Below are 18,442 nucleotides of genomic sequence, written 5' to 3'. Positions count from 1 at the left end.
CGCGGGCGCCGAGAGGGCCACGGGCGGGTAAGAGACGGTCGGACTGCGCGCCGAGGGTGCCCACGAGAAGTGTCCCGGAGGGGGACTCTGTTGGTAGAGCGAGTCTGTCTGCGGGCTGTGTCCCTGGTGCTCCGGGGACGAGTGCAGTGGGCCGAGGTACTCCACGGGACGTTCGGCGCACGTCGTCGTCGGTGAGCCGGCGGGACACGAGCCGAACAGGGGGTCGGTGACCGCACGGGACTTGGACTGCAGGAAGGCGAGGATGCGCGCGTACTTGATGTCTTTGGTCTCGGCGCGGTCCTCGGTGGTAAGGTAGTGCACGAGGTTCTTCATGCACTCGTGGTAGCCGTAGTGGAAGTAGTTGGCGAACTCTGCCAGCAGCTCGCCTGGGAGGGGACGGCACCAAAATAAGAGTCAGATGCACGTTTCATATCTGAAGGAAAACTCATGCTAATAATAATCAGCATCATAATAATCATAATCAAATGTAATAATAATAAGAAGAAGAAGAAGAAGAAGAAGAAGAAGAAGAAGAAGAAGAAGAAGAAGAAGAAGAAGAAGAAGAAGAAGAAGAAGAAGAAGAAGAAGAAGAAGAAGAAGAAGAAGAAGAAGAAGAAGAAGAAGAAGAAGAAGAAGAAGAAGAAGAAGAAGAACGCTAGAATAACAATAGGTATCCACAGACAGTTTGTGAATACTTAATAATATTACTAATAATAGGCTACGCAGGGCTACTGGAGGCCTTATTGGTGGATGTATTGCAAACATCGACCAAAATAATGAAATAAAGAAAGGCTATTGTTTTTCTTTGTGGGATTAGGTTTATAAATTCGACCAAATACTAAATAATGTTATTTCGTATACCTTTTTCCCTCCCGCGGGGGAAGTCTGCGGAGTGGAGCGCACGGAGGTACTGGACGGTCATCTCCAGGATCTCCGCCTTCTCCAGCTTCCCGGAGCTCTGAGGTCAAAGAAATCACACAGAAATTAGCTTTTGTAATCGTGGCCACGTTTATATAAACTTCTCAACATGAACGTATTGCGATGTTGTATGGCAGAAAACAGTACCTGCTTGGCGAGGGCCATCGGGACGGTTTTCCCGAGCTCGTTCAGGCAGCGGTTGATGCGGTCCCTCCGCCGCTTCTCGATCACCTTGTGAGAGATTGGGGTTCTCTGCGGATTCAAAAACAGGTCGTTAATACAATCCAGTGAAATTCAAAATACATATAACACCGGTGTACCTTAAACATAAGGAAATGGGAATAAACTAAGCCGTGCCAGAGACGGCGTTGGATATCTGGTGCAAGCTGTGGCGCATACGTCCGGGGCGCAACGGTCAACCGCGATTTGTTTTACGCGCCTGTTGAGCACCAAGCTGCGATTTCTAACCGTGGTTACTGTATAATGTAGCATTCAAGATCATATTTATATTGTGCATGGCAATCTAAAAAGCAAAATAATAGTTTCGGAGACGACTGGATTTCTACAAAAAGTCTGAGAGGCAAAACAAACTATGGGTTTTTGACGCGCGGTATAGTGCAGGCTTATCACCGGCCGTTTTTTGTGTCAAATATTTGTTTAAATATAAACGCAGCAAGTTTAAAAAGATCCCAACATTTCACAAACACAGTATAATTGTTGACCAAACGGATGCTGGCTGGGCAGGGCGCACTGTGCGTACCTTTCGCTCTTTGAGTTTGGACGCCATGGAGGTCGGAGCGCAGGGTCCCGGGATCACAGGGAACGGAGACAGAGAAGTTTACACCGAAGAGGAAGATGCAGACTGAGAGAGAAATACGAAGAAGCCGTTATATAGGCGTCATCCAGGCACTCAGGCATTCAGCAGGCAAATTATTCCGCGGGATTAGCGCCAAGCTTTTGGTAAATGTGTGCATTTAGGATCAGTCCAAGAAATAGTAAAAAAAGAAAGAAATTCGAATGCCATGGGCTAGCAGGGGGCAAACCTGCTTTGTTAATCCACGTGGCTGTTCAAAGGACACGTGATTACTTTTGGAATATTATTTGCATAGTAACAACCCAGGCGGGAAATAAGAAGTGATCCGACGGGGCGCGCTGTGCGCGCTGAAAACAAAGCCGGCGGGAAAAGAGCCCTCTTTCTTCCATCTCGCGTTTCTCACACGATCGCCTGTTTACAAATGCAACCCAGCTATCTTAACTCTCCTCCGAGCCCGGTCCGAGGTGTAAGGCCTGTCCAGTATCATTAGAGTAATTAAGTAAGCCTTTAATAGGCTGTTCCGCCATGTTCAGGGGAGATCTTTTGGAGACGGAGTCCCCCGTTTGTTCTCGGCGTTTCTCACACGACTTGGTGACACGTCCATCTTTTATGAGAGATGGCAAGCTTTTTGTTTACATTCTTTATTTGCTCAGAGTCCTCGGCAGGTGTGTGATTAGCCCTGGCACACGAGCGTCGTCTGCGTCATGCCGGGCGTCTCCAGCCGGCCCCGGCACACGAGGGTTACCCACCACTGGAGAGTCTTCGGAGGGGCTCAATTTGTATCCTATTATCCTATAGGAAAATGTCTATTCAGGCCCATGAATAGTTTCATTGGCCTAAATTTTAATAATGCTGTGAAAGAAAGGGAGAAATAAAGAAGAATGCAGCTGGTGTGCACGAGCATTATTCCGTCACCTGCGAGATGGGTAGCCCGGAGACCCCTATTCATTTGCCTAATTTCGGTCAACTTAACAAACTTTGGGAGAAATTATACTGCTATTGTTATGAAGGGTGAAGCTTTCTGATCGAATTAACAGCATGTTTTGATCCGGTAAATGTCATTAGAAAGAAAGAAACAATCGCGTTTTAAAGGGGCCTGGGTAATGCGCCAAGTGGAGACGCCAAAGCGCAAACTTCACAAAGGGCGCTGGTAAATGCCACAGGGGACTTTTGTACCCGCACATTGCTCAAGTTTTTCCCCCAACAAAGGGCATTATTTTATACTTGAATACGTTTCATGCAACAATCGGCTGTTTTCTTCAAACATATTTTCACAGCAAGGTTAACAACAGCGTTATTGTGTGCGCTCCGTCTCACCATTTGGAGCTGGTTCCATGCGCCAAAAGACTTCTCTTCGATTATTCTCCTCCTAAGAAGGTTTTAATCCTCAAAGTTTCGTCTTTATACAGGGCATGTATAGATTTATATATATAATATATATTAAAAAAAAACATAAAAAGCAGTTGAAGTTGCGGAAAGAGAAGTTGATAAAATAGTGGCGGGTTTTGGACTCTTGCCAAGTGCAGGAGATAAGCGCGATCTTGCTGTTTTGGGGGAGACACAATGCAATTCATAAAATGGTTCGTTAAACACTTCTAATGCATTTCCCTTTGAAAGACGAACTTTGAAGTACAATCTCTTGTTGATTTGAAGAATAGGCCTACAGATCAGTTATTTGGTCAGACTTTAGTGCGTTGTTGAATGATGATGAAAGACACATGTTGCGTCAGGGTGAGCCTTCATGGGACAAAGAAAGAGGCCGACAAAACAAAATAACATGTGGTTCATAAACACCCCTGTTATTTTTAAACCTTTGAGTTTTGATATGCCTATTTCGTGATACAATTCTGCAGTTACTCAAATAAAATCGTTCAGCCCAATTTATTTTTTGCTGCACTAGGCTATATTAAATAATATGTGTCCTGTGATGTCCAATATTCCACAATGCTTATATCTACTCTGAAGCGTTCGGTTTTCTGAATTCAAATTCATGTATTTATTTATAGCTTTTTCTACTTTTTTCCTTGATTGTTCAATATATTATTATTATTATTATTATGCAAGTGTATTTTCAGGCTTTCCTGTATTTAGTTGCAGGGCCTCGGTGCTATATCTGCACTAAAATCTGCTCCCGTTATGGCGCATGATGCTCTCAACATGAACACTAGTTCATAGTATGAAACACATTTACACTTTTACACGAGCAACAAAGCAAAGGCACTGATGCAAAAATAACAAATAAACAATATGTCAACCACAAATCTTACTCTTGTTTTTACAATGTTGCCTACAACTTATTTCCAAATTTGTTATTTTTGCTGAGAGGTTTCCAAAATAAGTGTTTCATCTTCGAGGTTTTGTACTTAAAAAAATAAATATATTAAATGTATTAAGAGTCGGTTATAATAAAGACAAATATCCACGAAAACAATAGTTCCTTAAATAGCAGTAACTTTATTTTACACATTATTCGTAACATGCTTTATTCATTGTTATTTCAGTTTGTGTCAAATTATATAATGGATCAGCCTAGCACAATCATTTACAAAAAAAATCTGATCAAAATCTCAGCAAAATATATATATCTTACATTCGCTATTGATTCAAGTTACAGATTCATTCAACGTAGGCCTGTTTGCTTGATAAACTATACCGTGTAGCCTGTTTGTTTTCCAGTGAAAACCAACCATGCCACAACAGTGGATTAAAAGGGAGCCGTGTGTTAATGCGTCATGTTTGGGACCCACACAACAAGCCCTATCTGTCACAGTGTCGACACCGCGAAGCCGCACTGTGAGGCGGCTGGTCTGTGACCCGTGGTGACCCAGGCAGCGCCCCCACACAATCCTTTAGCTTGGCGCGCCACCCTCCGCCCGGCAGCCACCAGTTCACACGCTCTCTATTCAATCAGAAAAAAAACTTCGGAAATTCACTACGCTCACGCGAAACAACAAATTAATTTGAACAATGCTCAATCAAAACTCAAACAAAGAACAACACAAACAAATAATGTGTGTAGCCTCTGTTGTGTGCCACAAGTGGATTTTTGTAAGGGTTGTTTTGTGTTTCGGATGTAGGCCTATAATTCCTGTTTTGATACCGTTTTTGGGGGGTGGGGGGGGGGGGGGGGGTAAAATACTGATAGATTGCATTATATTCCATACTCTTCTATTCTATATTTGGTGCTATTTAAACCTGTTCAATAGCCTTTTGAATCTGTTGTAATATGTTATTATAGGGAGTGTCCTGATTAATACTAAGAAATAAAGTTTATAAGTACAACCAAAAAACGAACTAAAGTGGCATGCTATAGGAAAATCTTTTTGAGTTCCACAAAAACCTTCTACTCGGTTCATTAAAGAACCATGCATTATAATGTTTTATGAATCACCAAGTAGCTTTCTTAGGATAACCTTTTGAGTCCACAAATAACTATCTACTCAATAGTCCTTCAAATAGTCCAGAAGGTGCATGTGTTATATCCCTCTCCATGACGAGCCCCCCTCTTCCCTGGTCCATCGGCCATCACCAAAGTAATCAACCCCTCGGTGGTCTGGCTCCAGCCTCCATGCTCCCTCCGTATCCATCCAACCATCAGCCTCAGTTCCCCGGTCCCTCCCCCTATACCCCCACCTGGTGAACGGCCCTCCGGCTGGTATGAGGGCCCACCCGGCTGGTACAGGGCCCCCCACCTGGTACAGGGCCCAGGCCTGGTGGAGGGCCAACAGACCCTCACTGTCAAGTGGCTCCTCACGGTTTGTTGTCGTGGCAGGGTTAGGGTTAGACTGCCTGGACTGGGAAGGCCTGAGGAGAGGAACGACGTGTCCAACAAACCACATATCCAAAGCACTTTGCAAAGTGGAAAATACACTCATTCAATCCCCCTTCTGAGAGCTTTATGCACTTGAATGCGTTTAATGTTTGGTAGAATATCTCCGTAACGAGAAAGGAAGCAAGGCGTAACTCCAGCATCTGCATTTCATGGTTACCGGCCCAGGCACTGAGTCACCCCTCAGAGAGGTTCGCTACAACATAGCAGGCCCGCTGGATTAAGGTTCTGCTGTAACATAGTAGGACTGCTGTATCAGAAGTGCTGCTGTAACATAGTAGGACTGCTGTAGATGATGCCAGGCCTAGAGCAAATAGTTTACTTAGCATCAGAGAGAACACCGACACCACACTGTTACTGTTATCTCACCTACTACAGCCATGACCTCATGAATGTAGTGACCTCCTCTTATAGTTGAATGAAGCCAACAGTAAAGACTCAACTTCAATACCATGTTGGAGCGTGAGTTTTGACAACGTTGTATAGCTATGAGGTTTCCCGTGTCTGGGCACTGTCTCTAAAAATAAGAAAGAGAAGATATAACCTAGATCATCTGGCAGTTCTCATATGTTTTGTGTGTGTTTGATAACATGTCTCAACTGCTCAAAATAACCCCAATCAAAGCTCTACATCTATTGGTGGAACCTAAGAAAATGTGGTTGTGGTGGTAGTCAATTATCAAACAATCAGTACTGGTACTTAATTTCAGATAATCCTTTTTTTTTTCAGAACGTATTTGTAGCGAAACTGCAGCTTTCAGTAAACACATGCAGTATAGAGCTGGAGGGTCAGAGTCCTGGATGAGCCCCTGTGCCCTGACCCGGTGTGCTGACCTGTGTGGTTGGCTGCTATAGGTATGAGGCGAACACCCTGCTGTGAATAAAACACATCAGAGACATTTTCCTATAAACTTTTGGACAAACAGTTAGGCAAGGCAAGGCAAGGCAACTTTATTTATGTAGCACTTTTCATACACAAGGCAGACTCAAAGTGCTTCACATATAAACGTTGTCATACAATAAAATAAAATAATAGATAAGTAAAAGAAAACATATGCAAAGAAATGGGTAAAATAGAAAGTTAAAAAGGCATTTTAGTATAAAAATAGAAAATAAAGGCAAAGTCAAAAAAGCTTTTTAGAAAGTGCAATGTATTTAAGATTTAGCAGAAAGCTATAGCAAACATAAAAGTCTTCAGTCTTGTTTTGTTTAGTTAGCAGGCTAATGTAATGCTCTATTGTTTTTGCCACACAAATATCATAACATACTTAATTATAGATGATATACATAGTACAGGGACTTGTGTCAACTTGTGGACGTTGAGGCAAGAGTTGAAGTAAAGGAAGACAATTTAATTCTACTTGCAAATGTTTCCTGCTTTCAGTTTATCAGTTGTCATTTTATTGTGAAACAGGAATTCATTTTTTCCCTATTTCTTAGTTTCTGTTAGTGTTTAACTGTGTTAGAAATGATATGCTGCTTGTCTTGGTGAATAAATGTTCTTCTCAATGAGACCAACCCAGTTGAACAAAGGTGAACAGAAAATGGACTAAAGTTGATGAATCGGGGACAGACTGTTTTGCTTTATGATCCCCAAACAGGCTTTTGTTGGGATTTCATTTTCATTTAATTTTAGTTTATTTAACCTCGGAAAACACATTGAGGGAAAAAAAACATCCTTTACAATGGTGCCGATGGTACATTGAAGGATAACACATTGTCTAAAATTTTTTAAATAAAGTAAATAGTACAATAAAGTAAAGTAAAATACAATACAATATAGCAGCATCAATTTGGATACACCAAAATGCACAAAGTTTCAAAAAGGTGCAGGTGGTTAAAATTCTAATTCAAAATTCTTAGAAATATTACTTTTATGACACGTTTGACTGCAAAACACCGGATATTTGCAATTTCCTGCTTTGCCGAATGTGCGCAGCGGCTGGAGTATTCACACAGCATTCTGCGTCTTTTTGGAGCTTCTTTCTTTCTTTTGTTCAAAGACAAGGAACAGTGAATACTACACCACCAATAGTTAGCAATATTTTAATGACTTTTGCAAATAATCTGTTTACCCTCCTATCAATGAGTGCTTCACGTTTTTTTTATCTATTACACTCAATGTTTGATTGTGAAGTATTAGGCGAGAGGGAGAGCACGAGGTAGAAACAGAGTCTGTATGTAATGTCATCTACCCTACTGTATCGTTAATAGCATCTCACTACCTCAGGCACACATACGTTGTACACCGATACCTGCCAAGAAGTAGGAAAAAAACACTGCGAATGCGTCTGGAGACATTAACATTAAAAGATTGTTTAATATCATTAAAATAACAGTAACAAAATATTACAATCAAAACAACTTCTAGATACCAAACGCAATAAACAGACGAAGCCTGGGTGAAGGATGGTTGGAGAGTAAAAGCCAGCGTTGTGGACCTCAGGGGAGCAAGGCACGGGGACCAAACCAGAGAATGAGGGGATGGGGCCCATGGAGCCAGAGACCGGTCATGGATCGGTTCCAAGAGCCAGGTCTCTCTCTTCATCTGTCAAACAGGATGTCAGGATGTTCACTAAAAACGGCCGGAAGAAATACTATCAAATAATCAAAGAATCAAACCATCCATATCAGCTGTAACAACATACCTTTCAGATGATGAGCATGGCCACGACAGATAGGAAGACGGTCATAGGAACCAAGGATCCCCAAGAATGGCCATCATTTTTATCTACAGTAAAAAGCCAAAAAAAAAAAGCCAAAACATGAGCATAGTTTAGCATGATTGGTTGTGGATGGGTGTGGATCATCCATGGGAATGGTTCTCACTAGCGTGATTTCCTTTATATATACTCCGTCACTGGGCTCCATCATTGCACAACATTATCATGATCAGCAAATCAACATAAGCTACAAAGTCTACAAACCATCTGGGTACAGGTCCCCTTCCTGAGGCTCCATACCAGCGACCTTCTCACAGATCCAGAAGTTTGTTGTGCTACACAAGGCATCATTCCACAAGTTGGGCGGCGTCCTCCAACGTAGTTCTGCACACTCTTCCACTCCATCGACCCCGTTTGGTTCACCTGCTCCCCAGTTCCTGAAACCCAAAAAGACCAGAACGTTTACCACCACTTCATACCATGAGGCGATCAAGGTACTGCGCTCATAAGTCATGAGCCTTACCGAAAAGTTAAGCCTGACCCATCAACCCATTTCCATTCCCCCTCTTTTTCCCTGTCACTCAGTCCAATCCAGTGTTTTCCTATTGATGAAGTGAACTCCTGTTAAAAAAGAATAATATGTCAACAAGACAACACAGCTGAGTAGAAAGTGCATACAATCAATCCCACCCAGTCTGGCTGTCCCTGCCCCCCCCCCCTCCCTCACGCACACACACACACACACACACACACACACACACACACACACACACACACACACACACACACACACACACACACACACACACACACACACACACACACACACACAAACACACACACACACAAAACACACACACACACACACACACACACACACACACACACACACACACACACACACACACACACACACACACACACAAAACACACACACACACACACACACACACACACACACACACACACACACACACACACACACACACACACACACACACACACACACACACACACACACACACACACACACGTGTCATTACCACACACAAACGTGCACATCAAAGGCTTTATGTCATACGCAAACTGAAATCACTGACTGTGGCCCCCCACCTCCTCTTACTCCTCTAAAAAAGCATCCAACCCATCCTAATGGGTTGGATGCTTCCCCCTGCTTCTTCACCCTGCTCACTGTCACCAGCCAAAACAGAGTCCTCAAAATCCAACGCATAGCATCCAAGATAATCAACCTCCCCACCCCCAGCCTGTCAGAGGCAAATGAACTTGCTATTGCATGCCTGTTATCTGTTGTATATGTGGGAAAATAGTTTATTTGTTATCTGTATGCCTCACAGTGTCGCTACACTGTGTTGTATCTTTTCAAATGTATGCTGCCCTGAAACCAAATTGACTTGACTGTGTAAAAACAATTATCCCCTTGGGGACAATAAAGAACCTAACTAACTAACACACCTACCTGTTCTTCGTCACTGTTGATGACCACCAGGTCGGCGCCTCTTTGCTTACAGTCATTTCTACTGTCCTCCCAGTTCTTCTTGGTATCAGAAAAAAAGTACAAACTGTTGCCGAAACGCCGCCAGCCAAGTGGCGAAAGACCTTAGAATATAAGAGGAACATCTCAAGAGTCATAGAAACTGGTTTATTGTTTTCATTGGTAGAGACACACTAATACACCCCATTAAATAAAGGCGCTGGTCTGTTTTATGGATCACAACTGAAACCTGACCCTGTATAATAGATCACAGTGGTATTCGGCACAATTAAAGGGATAAGGATTCCATTGACTAACCAAATGAGTCATGGCCAGGGCTGGACTGACCATCTGGCATACCGGGCATGGGCCGGCAGGCCTTTTGGGCCGACGAGGTAAAAAAATAAAAAAAAATAAAGAATTATTAATTCGGGGCCCGGTCCGGCCCGGCCTGGCCAGACCAAGTCGCGAGGGGGAAGTCAGTCCGCAATAACAGATAATCCCTCGTCACGTGATGACAGCCCTCACTGCTGTCTCCGCAGTCTGCACACAGCTATTTGATGAATGCCAGATTATAAAACACATTTTAAAAATCGATTCTTGACTGTCAATAACAATGCGGGACAATGTCACAATTTGCGGGACGTGTATAAGGTAATGGAAATGCGGGACTGTCCCGCACAAAGCTGTACATCTTGTCACCCTACCGAGGCCCGAGGTCCTTTCCCTCTTGTGTGTGCGGGCTGCCTGTCAGTGTCAACTTAACCTGAAAGGCCCATTACTCATCATGATTGGTTCTGGGCTGGGCCTGGCCCAATCACACACACACCAGAGGGCCGAGGTCCCGCCCGTCAGGCCCCGGCTGTCAATCAGTCACATGATATCACATCACTAAAAAACAATGGAGAAGAAACGTAAAGGAGGCGCGGAGAAACTCAGAGACAAAAAATGACAAGCCCTGGAGGCAAACGCTGAAAAATTTGGAAAAATATCAAACATGTTTGCTGCGACAGCTGGAGCTGGCCCTTCATCAGCACCGCCACCACCGACTACGGTGGAAATTGCAGCGGCAGAGGCCGAGCAGGATGCCGGCGGCGGGGTCGAAGAGGGGAATGAATGGCGGCCAAGGCCAAGATCAGCGACAGGTGGCGGCGGTGCCGGCCAGGGCTCAGGCGAGGAGATTGGGAGTCTCTTTCCGCTCAGCGGGACAGTTGCTGGACTATTGGTAAGATGTTGTAAATTAAGTTATGTTGCTAAAAAAAAAAGTGTAGCCAGCTTGCTTAATTATAACACAGCATGTGTAGTTTGCTAACAGCTAGCTGCCTGGCCTGGATTATAACATCATGGTGTATAGAGCCAGCTCAAAGTGGCTATTTGAGCTAACCCCACAATTAGCCCTACTAAACATTTGCTAGCTCTCTTGTGTTTTCTTTCGGGAGTTAAATTGCTCTGTTGTTGGTGGACTGAAAGAGTTTAATTATTTTGCATCATTAAAGTGAGGAAGCTGTCAATGTTTTAGTTGCTTTATTAATTTATTAGGCTATGGCCATATGTGTAAACAGCTCTTTTGGGACATGAAAAAATAGATAAAACTTGTTTATGAGCCAGCTTTTGTGTAGCCTATGCTATAAGCTAAATGCAATTTAAAAACACACTGTAATTTGACCTGAACATTAAAAATATATGAATATATTTCAAAGTTAACAGTAATTGCAGAAAAGTATATTCACTCAAATATGCAACTTAAAGTATTCACTTTCTTCTTTCACAACACTTTTTTTTTTTTTTTTTTGAGGCCTTAGGCTTTGTCTTTTAGAAACATTCAGAAAATTAGACCACCACAGAATTGTAATTTTTACAAGCTGTTGAGTAATGTATCTTTTATTAGACCTGCTTTCTATACCATATTGTACTTTAGAATGATACACATTAAGTACACCATTACTTTTGTGAACTTTTTTTCACATTGGTTTACTTAGTAAAACAACAATTTGTGCATTTTGCCTATATACGTAACTATATTTGAATGCATCTTTCAACCTCTTTAACTGACAAATCATTTTAACCTCAATCAGTTGTGTTCGTCTCCTCATTTATGTAACAGGTTGAGCCACCATCCACAGAGGAGGAGTCGGTCGAGAGAGAGAGAGCAAAGAGCAGGACGTTGATTTATTTGTCCGTCCTGAGCCTTCCATTTTAGAGGCATTCTTGGATCACCACCCACAAAAAAATACTAGCAATCTAGTTGTGCAGAAGGTATTCAGTTGTAAAGATGGCACCAGCAGGAAGTGGCTCACATACTGCACGGAACGCCACAAATTGTTCTGTTTTGTCTGTCTGGCATTTGGGAAGAGGACTGATGCCAGCATATTCACTATTGGAATGTCAGATTGGAGACATGTACATCAGCGTACAGAGGAGCACGAGAATAGAGCACTGCACACCGAACCTGTGCTGAAGCTTATTTTTTAAGGTGCTCAAAAAAGGATGTTAAGAGCATGTTTGCTGGCTGTCAGATGTCTGCTCATAGGGAACAGGTGAAAAAGAGAAGCCAGGTTTTAGAGTGCGTTGTGGAGGTTGTTAAATTGCTTGGGAAAAGGGGACTGAGCTATAGGCATGTGGACAATGAGGCAGCATATACACTGGCTGACAACACCATAGACCATGGTAACTTTTTGGAGCTCATCCTGTTATTGGGGAAATATGATGTTTGCTTAAGGGAGCATCTTGATGACTGCATAGACAAAAGCAAAACTTTGCACCAATCCAGTGGAACAAGAGGAAGAGGGTCTCTCATCACCCTACTCTCAAAAACAACGGCAAACTCTGTCATAGATACGGTTGGGCATCTCATTCAAGGGACCATTGCCGGTGATGTCCAGAAAGCTGGAATGTTTTCTGTTCAGCTAGACACAACACAGGACATAACAGGTCATGATCAGTGTTCTGTAATATTAAGTTATGTGACTGACAATGTGCATGAAAGGCTTGGTGCTGTGTTGAGGTGCCAAGCATCCACTGGGCAATACTTTGTGGACCTGCTCTCCGGACTCTTTGAGCGTCTGAAAAGTGTGCATTACAAATGCAACAGATGGGGCATCCAATATGCAGGGCCAGTACAAAGGTTTTTCAGCACTGATGACCTCCCAGTCTCCTAACCATGTACATGTGTGGTGCTATGCACATGTACTCAATCTTGTACTGGCTGAAAATATCCAAACCAACATTGAGAGCGGGTCACTGTTCCATCTCCTAAATGACATTGCCGTGTTCCTCAAGGACTCCTACCAGAGGGTTATTCTATGGGAAAATCAAACTCAGGATAAAAGCCACAGACGCCTCTCTCCAATTGGTGAGACACGGTGGTGGGCCAAGCACAATGCTCTTGAAAAAGTATTTGGACATTTTGGAAAACCTGACAACTGCATCATTGAACACATTGATGCAGTGCTCACACTGGAAGTCATTGAACAGCAAGCAAAATAATAGCCCTCTGTACGTGCAAGAGCCCGAGGCTTTAAAGAGGGTCTCCTCAAATATGAAACAATTTTAACTGCACAAGTATTCCTCAGAGTCTTTGAGCAAACCTCTCCACTTTCCAAGTACCTGCAGACAAAAGGTATGGACATCCTTTCTGCCCATCGTATGGTCACTGCCCCACAAGTTAGGTCACTGCCACACAAGTTGTAACCGTGAAGGCAGCTGCAGACACATTTCTTAAATGGACAAATGGAAAACTTCAGGAGGGGGAAGAAGGAATCATCATTGAAGTGTAGGCTGCACTGCCTCAGAAAAGGATAAAGAAAAACAAAGGCATGGCTGGAGAGATGGCGCAGGATGAGGCACTAAGCAATACGGAGAGAGCATATGAGGTGAATGTGCACAACATTATTCTAGACACAGCTAGAGGCCATCCACAGGCGCTTTCTCACTCATGGCACTCTCCTTGCTGATTTGGCATGGCTGGACCTCAGGAACTTTGCTAAGATCAGCTACAGTGAACAGTCTTCAGTCAGAACTACAAACTTTTGCAGGACAGTGGGACATGCTTAAGGCATCACATGTGGACGAGTATGAGACAGAACAGTGGAAGATGGATCTGCAGCACAGGAAGAAGAAAGAAATATTGTGACCACAAGCTGTTCCTCCTGCAGAAACTGCCCACTCTGCTGCTATCAAGTCCTCAGACGATTCAACATGCTGGCAGATACTTATCATCTCCTTGGGCTTGCGTACAAGTACCTGCTGACCCTTTCCCTGACTCAGGTGGCCAGTGAAAGAACATTTTCAACCCTCAAATTCATAAAAAACAGACTTCGGAGCAGCCTGTCGGCAAACAAGCTGGATATGTTCATGATGATGGCCACGAGAAAGACATCCTCATGGCATTGGACTTGGACATTGTCATTGACAGGGTAGCTACGAAGAGTGAGCTATTGAGCTGCTCTTGTAGCGTGCCGCAACTATCTCTCCACATTGTTTTCATTACAGATACACTACTACTAATGTGATCATATAATTCCATTAAACTATCGTTTTAACCTTTCTATCTGTCTCAGCTCACTCTTTTAAAGGTTGCCTTGTTTGTTGAAGTCTTTTGTCTGTTGTGGAGTTTAAAGTGAGTGACATTTTTTGTGTGTGTGTGTGTGTGTGTGTGTGTGTGTGTGTGTGTGTGTGTGTGTGTGTGTGTGTGTGTGTGTGTGTGTGTGTGTGTGTGTGTGTGTGTTTTATGTTAATATTATTGTATTATACACTTGTTAGAATTGCAATAGAACAGTTATCTTTAACAACCCAAAACAAAAACGATATGGCACCAAACCCTAAAGCACTAACCCGTAAGGCACCAAACCATAAGGGACCAAATCATAAAGGGTCCCACACACCGCCCAGACTCAAACCAACGTTCAACTACTTTCATCCAACCACTCTGCTGCCTCCCGTCTGACACGTTCGGCAGAATAGTTGCATTCAAACACACCGCAAAGACTACTGCCAACTACACAGTAGCGTGTACATTCTGAGCTTGCGCGATATGCAATAAGTCTCCTTAACATTCGGTGATGCTAATCTCGTGGCGCTAGTCTGCCTCTCCCAAACACCGTGCTGATTTGCTGGTTGTGTATCAGCAGTGTGCTAGCAGCAAACAACCAATCAGAGCATCCAATGGCTCCAATCCTCAGACCGCCAGCAATCTCAGGCTTTTCAAGTTGAATGGCACCAAACCAGCAGACAGAGGGGCTGTTCCTCACAATTCTTACAATAAAATATGTTTACGGTAAGGGATTGTTACTAAGTATTGTTATGTAGGGTGTGGTCAAGGTAAGGTATTGTAAGTAAGTATTGTTACGGTACAGTGTGGTTCAGCTAAGGTATTGTAACTAAGTTGTGTTATGGTACAGACAGTTATTCCAAGCAGCTATCAACATGTAATGAGCGATATCATTACCTAGCAAAACACAACGCAATAGTGTAATGTTTGGCCGATGACACTGGAACCCGGAGGGGTAGATGGAATGACCTGCCTGATTTCAGCACCAGCACTGGCTTGTTGTTTAGCTTCTGTGCTCGTTCAGGCAGACCAGGCTAACCCTTATGCCTAAAGTATCATTTGTATTAGCAGCCAGGGCAACACATTGTTTTTTGGCAGCCATAACAAATCTGGCAGGGAGTGCAGTAATTAACTCACTGGAGAACGGACCTGCAGCAGCTTGATGTGAAGAACATTTTACATAAAGCCTTGCTATAAATATCAAACATACCAAACGTAGTCGAAAGCTCTATTCTACCTTGTGTCTTCGTCTCACAGATCCAGAGGTTTAAATCATAACACGACACATCATTCCAAGTGTTGTGCCAGGCTACGCAGTCTTCACCCGCAATAAGATGGTTGGGTTCACCGACTGCCCAGTAACTGAAACTCAGAGAGAATAGCAAGTTTACGACCCTCATGTTTCTACCATGAGGTGATAATCCATGTATGGATAGCCCACTGTCTCTATCAGAGAAGAGAGGCTGCTTAACCAGAGTCATAAGCCTTACCTTAAAGTAATGTTTGTACCATCCACCCATGCCCAGTTTCCCTCTGTGCCTCTCAGTCCAATCCAGGGCGCATCAAGCCATCTTGAAATAAACTCCTGCGTAAAATAAATGATTTGACATGACAACACAGAGAAAGACAGATACACACACACACACACACACACTAAAACACACACACACACACACACACACACACACACACACACACACACACACACACACACACACACACACACACACACACACACACACACACACACACACACACACACACGCGCACACACACGCACACACACACCTGTTCTTCTCTGCTGTTGATAACCACCAGGTCCGCATTTCTTTGCAGGCAGTCATCTCTACTGTCCTTCCAGGATTTCATAGTAGAAGACATGAAGTAGAAAGTGTTGTTGAAATACAGCCAGCCCTGTTGTATGTATTCACCTGTTGAATGTAAGAGGGAAACCTTAATTATCAACAGAGACTGTTATCTTACTGAGAAGTTTTGACACACAAAAAACACATAAAAAAACAAACACGTGGAACTTGATAAGAAAGATGAACAATCGAAACCTGACCATGTGTAGTATAGATCATAATTTCACCTTGTGTTGGAGAGCACAATTAAAGCTTGACTGAAATCTCTAAATGGTCATGCATAGGAGTTTAAAGAGGATCATAGGGGGATGTAGCTTCAGACAAGTCACAGAGCTACTGCTGGTACATTTATCAGTGTCACTGGTTACCATAGAGAATAACTGACTTCCTGTCGCGATCAATGTTACAGTTTTGTACCCATTACTTATTTTCTTCTCTTACTAAAATGTAATTTTAATTTGTTGCAAACATTTTATGAATACAAGACGTGTGTAACACCATTCAGCTTAGTGAACTGAAGTAAAGTATGGCTCAATGAGAAAGCAAAGAGGAGGCTTGTTTGAGTGACTATATAGTCTATTTCAGTCTGTTTCATTTGTACCCATGACATCGTTTAAACAATTGGGATATTTCTTGATGTGCAAATTCTATTGAAATTACAAACCCTATACCAGACATTTTATTTGGTTAATAGTTCAACACACGGATACTCTGTAAGCCTGATAACATAACGTGTGAAGTTTATAGAAATTAGAGAGATATTCTAAATTAAACCACAAAAGCAGCAGACATTTTGCAAGGAAAGTCAAAGATTTGAACTATAGATAGAAAAACTCACCCATTAAATTCCTGAATTTCTCTCTTTCATCTGTCTTAGGTGTCTGAGAGTCTAAGACAGGAAGAGTATCCTACCGTTAAAATCAGCTCCAACACAGTTAACCACAATTGTCAATCAAACAGAACATTATGGCTGGAAAAAAAAAGGTAAACCTACAAATTAATTGTAATATTTATGAATAAAGAGTATAAATTATGACAAGGGTTTGGATGTTTACAAACATTGTTCTTGTTTCGAGAAAAGGTAAGACCTGTATCAAAACAACCCGACCTTCAAGTTTTCAAAACCAAATATTTTTTAGTGTTTTCAAAATCTCCCAAGCTTGCCTGCTTGACTTCCATTGTAGCCTAAAGAGATGCTATAGGAAGGAGGCAACAAACTCAACACTGTGAAATAATAAGAGAAATAGCCCCCCCACCCCCTCGTCTCTGCCTACGTTTCTCAGCCATTGAGAAGTGGTGATACCGCACCATGATAACACTATGTGCACACATGTAAGTAACAGGCATGACTCCCTGAACCAATCAGGGAAGAGCCTTGTCAGAGATTAGCCATAAACCATCTGAAGTCGAAATTGTCTCACAGATGCAGAATCAGAGTTAACCAGAACAGATATTCTCACAGAGCATTTAACTTAATAATAGTTGACAGATGGCTGACTGACTTAGTTACAGCTCCTTTAAATAGATAATGGTTTCAAACATAACATACACAAAGTCTACTATTGTTAATATTAATAGATTAAGGAAGCATAATTTAGACTCACAGAGACGCAGTGAGATGTTGAGAGTGGCTTGTAGAATACACAGCAGTCCAAAGCCCACAACAACACACTTCAATAGCTTTCCTCCTGATCAGGGGTACAAAACACACACTCAATCTATACATTGGTGATAGGGTACTTGAAAACATTTTTTTCTGAATGCATATATATTTATTTTGTTGTTGTTATTATGAAACCATTAAATATTATTACAATCATCCTTATATATTTATAATTACTCTACAAAGGCTCTTACCAAATTCTCTCTTCACCACCACAGTCCTGAAGACAGGCATGTTCACATATTCCTTTGTGACTCCAGAGTCCAGCTCATGAGCTGTGTCCATAGTTCCACACTATAGTTTGGGGACTTCTTTAAAAATTGCTTTATGCCACATTTAAGTGGAAGTGGAACTACTAATGTCACAAGTCGTCTGATGTTCCTTTTCCCATAATAAACTTTCCCTTGTTGCAACTGGTGTTCAATATCTTGCAAAACATCTTCTCCTTCTTTGGTTGTAAAAAACCGAGTCTTCAACAGCACAAGGCACTTGGCGTTCGTGACACAGACACACTTTCAGAATGCAGTGAGGATCCAACATCTCACAAGATTTATTCCCTTGGTAGAAGAAACTGCTACAGCAAAGAAGGCTATTGAAAAGTCACTTGGAGAAATTTAAACTATGGCGGATTGATAGGGGCACTATGTCAA

The 18,442-nt window shown here is 42.6% G+C and overlaps 2 protein-coding genes across 4 annotated transcripts in view; both read right to left on the bottom strand.

Moving 5' to 3' along the window:
- Positions 1–1,705, bottom strand: part of helt (helt bHLH transcription factor) — a 3,386-nt gene extending 1,681 nt beyond the window's left edge. Inside the window, exons 1-4 of the mRNA XM_056585411.1 lie at positions 1,679–1,705; positions 1,066–1,170; positions 862–958; positions 4–386 (exon numbers count right to left, since the gene is read on the bottom strand). Of these exons, the coding sequence (XP_056441386.1) occupies positions 4–386; positions 862–958; positions 1,066–1,170; positions 1,679–1,705 (612 nt within the window). The remainder of the gene's footprint in view (positions 1–3; positions 387–861; positions 959–1,065; positions 1,171–1,678) is intronic.
- A 4,594-nt stretch (positions 1,706–6,299) lies between these two features.
- LOC130379198 (macrophage mannose receptor 1-like) lies at positions 6,300–18,160 on the bottom strand. 3 transcript variants are annotated; one of them, XM_056585889.1, is made up of 11 exons: positions 17,987–18,159; positions 17,734–17,817; positions 16,968–17,018; positions 16,053–16,195; positions 15,755–15,849; positions 15,502–15,626; positions 9,701–9,840; positions 8,747–8,844; positions 8,488–8,660; positions 8,209–8,291; positions 6,300–8,135 (listed from the first exon to the last, which is right to left on the bottom strand). In XM_056585889.1, the coding sequence occupies exons 1-10, from the start codon at positions 18,075–18,077 to the stop codon at positions 8,212–8,214; spliced, it is 1,080 nt and encodes a 359-aa protein (XP_056441864.1). In that variant the 5' UTR covers positions 18,078–18,159; the 3' UTR covers positions 6,300–8,135; positions 8,209–8,211. The 3 variants fall into 3 exon arrangements, with proteins under 3 accessions (XP_056441864.1, XP_056441865.1, XP_056441862.1); XM_056585887.1 differs by having other exon boundaries at positions 6,301–8,108; positions 17,987–18,156; XM_056585890.1 differs by lacking the exon at positions 17,734–17,817 and having other exon boundaries at positions 6,300–8,108; positions 17,987–18,160.
- Between the last annotated feature and the right edge of the window lie 282 nt (positions 18,161–18,442).

This window comes from Gadus chalcogrammus, chromosome 3 (assembly GCF_026213295.1).
Source record: "Gadus chalcogrammus isolate NIFS_2021 chromosome 3, NIFS_Gcha_1.0, whole genome shotgun sequence".
In the NCBI taxonomy this organism is placed as follows: Eukaryota; Metazoa; Chordata; class Actinopteri; order Gadiformes; family Gadidae; genus Gadus; species Gadus chalcogrammus.
This window is presented reverse-complemented; position numbering and strand designations above follow the sequence as displayed.

Bases quoted from the DNA above. Each gene is read 5' to 3' on its own strand.
- LOC130379198 (XM_056585889.1), bottom strand. From the start codon at position 18,077: ATGGACACAGCTCATGAGCTGGACTCTGGAGTCACAAAGGAATATGTG. The intron at 17,019-17,733 runs GTGAGTCTAAAT...TTCCTGTCTTAG, and splicing joins CAACATCTCACTGCGTCTCT to ACTCTCAGACACCTAAGACA. The intron at 8,845-9,700 runs GTAGGTGTGTTA...CTTTTTTAACAG, and splicing joins TCAACAGTGACGAAGAACAG to GAGTTCACTTCATCAATAGG.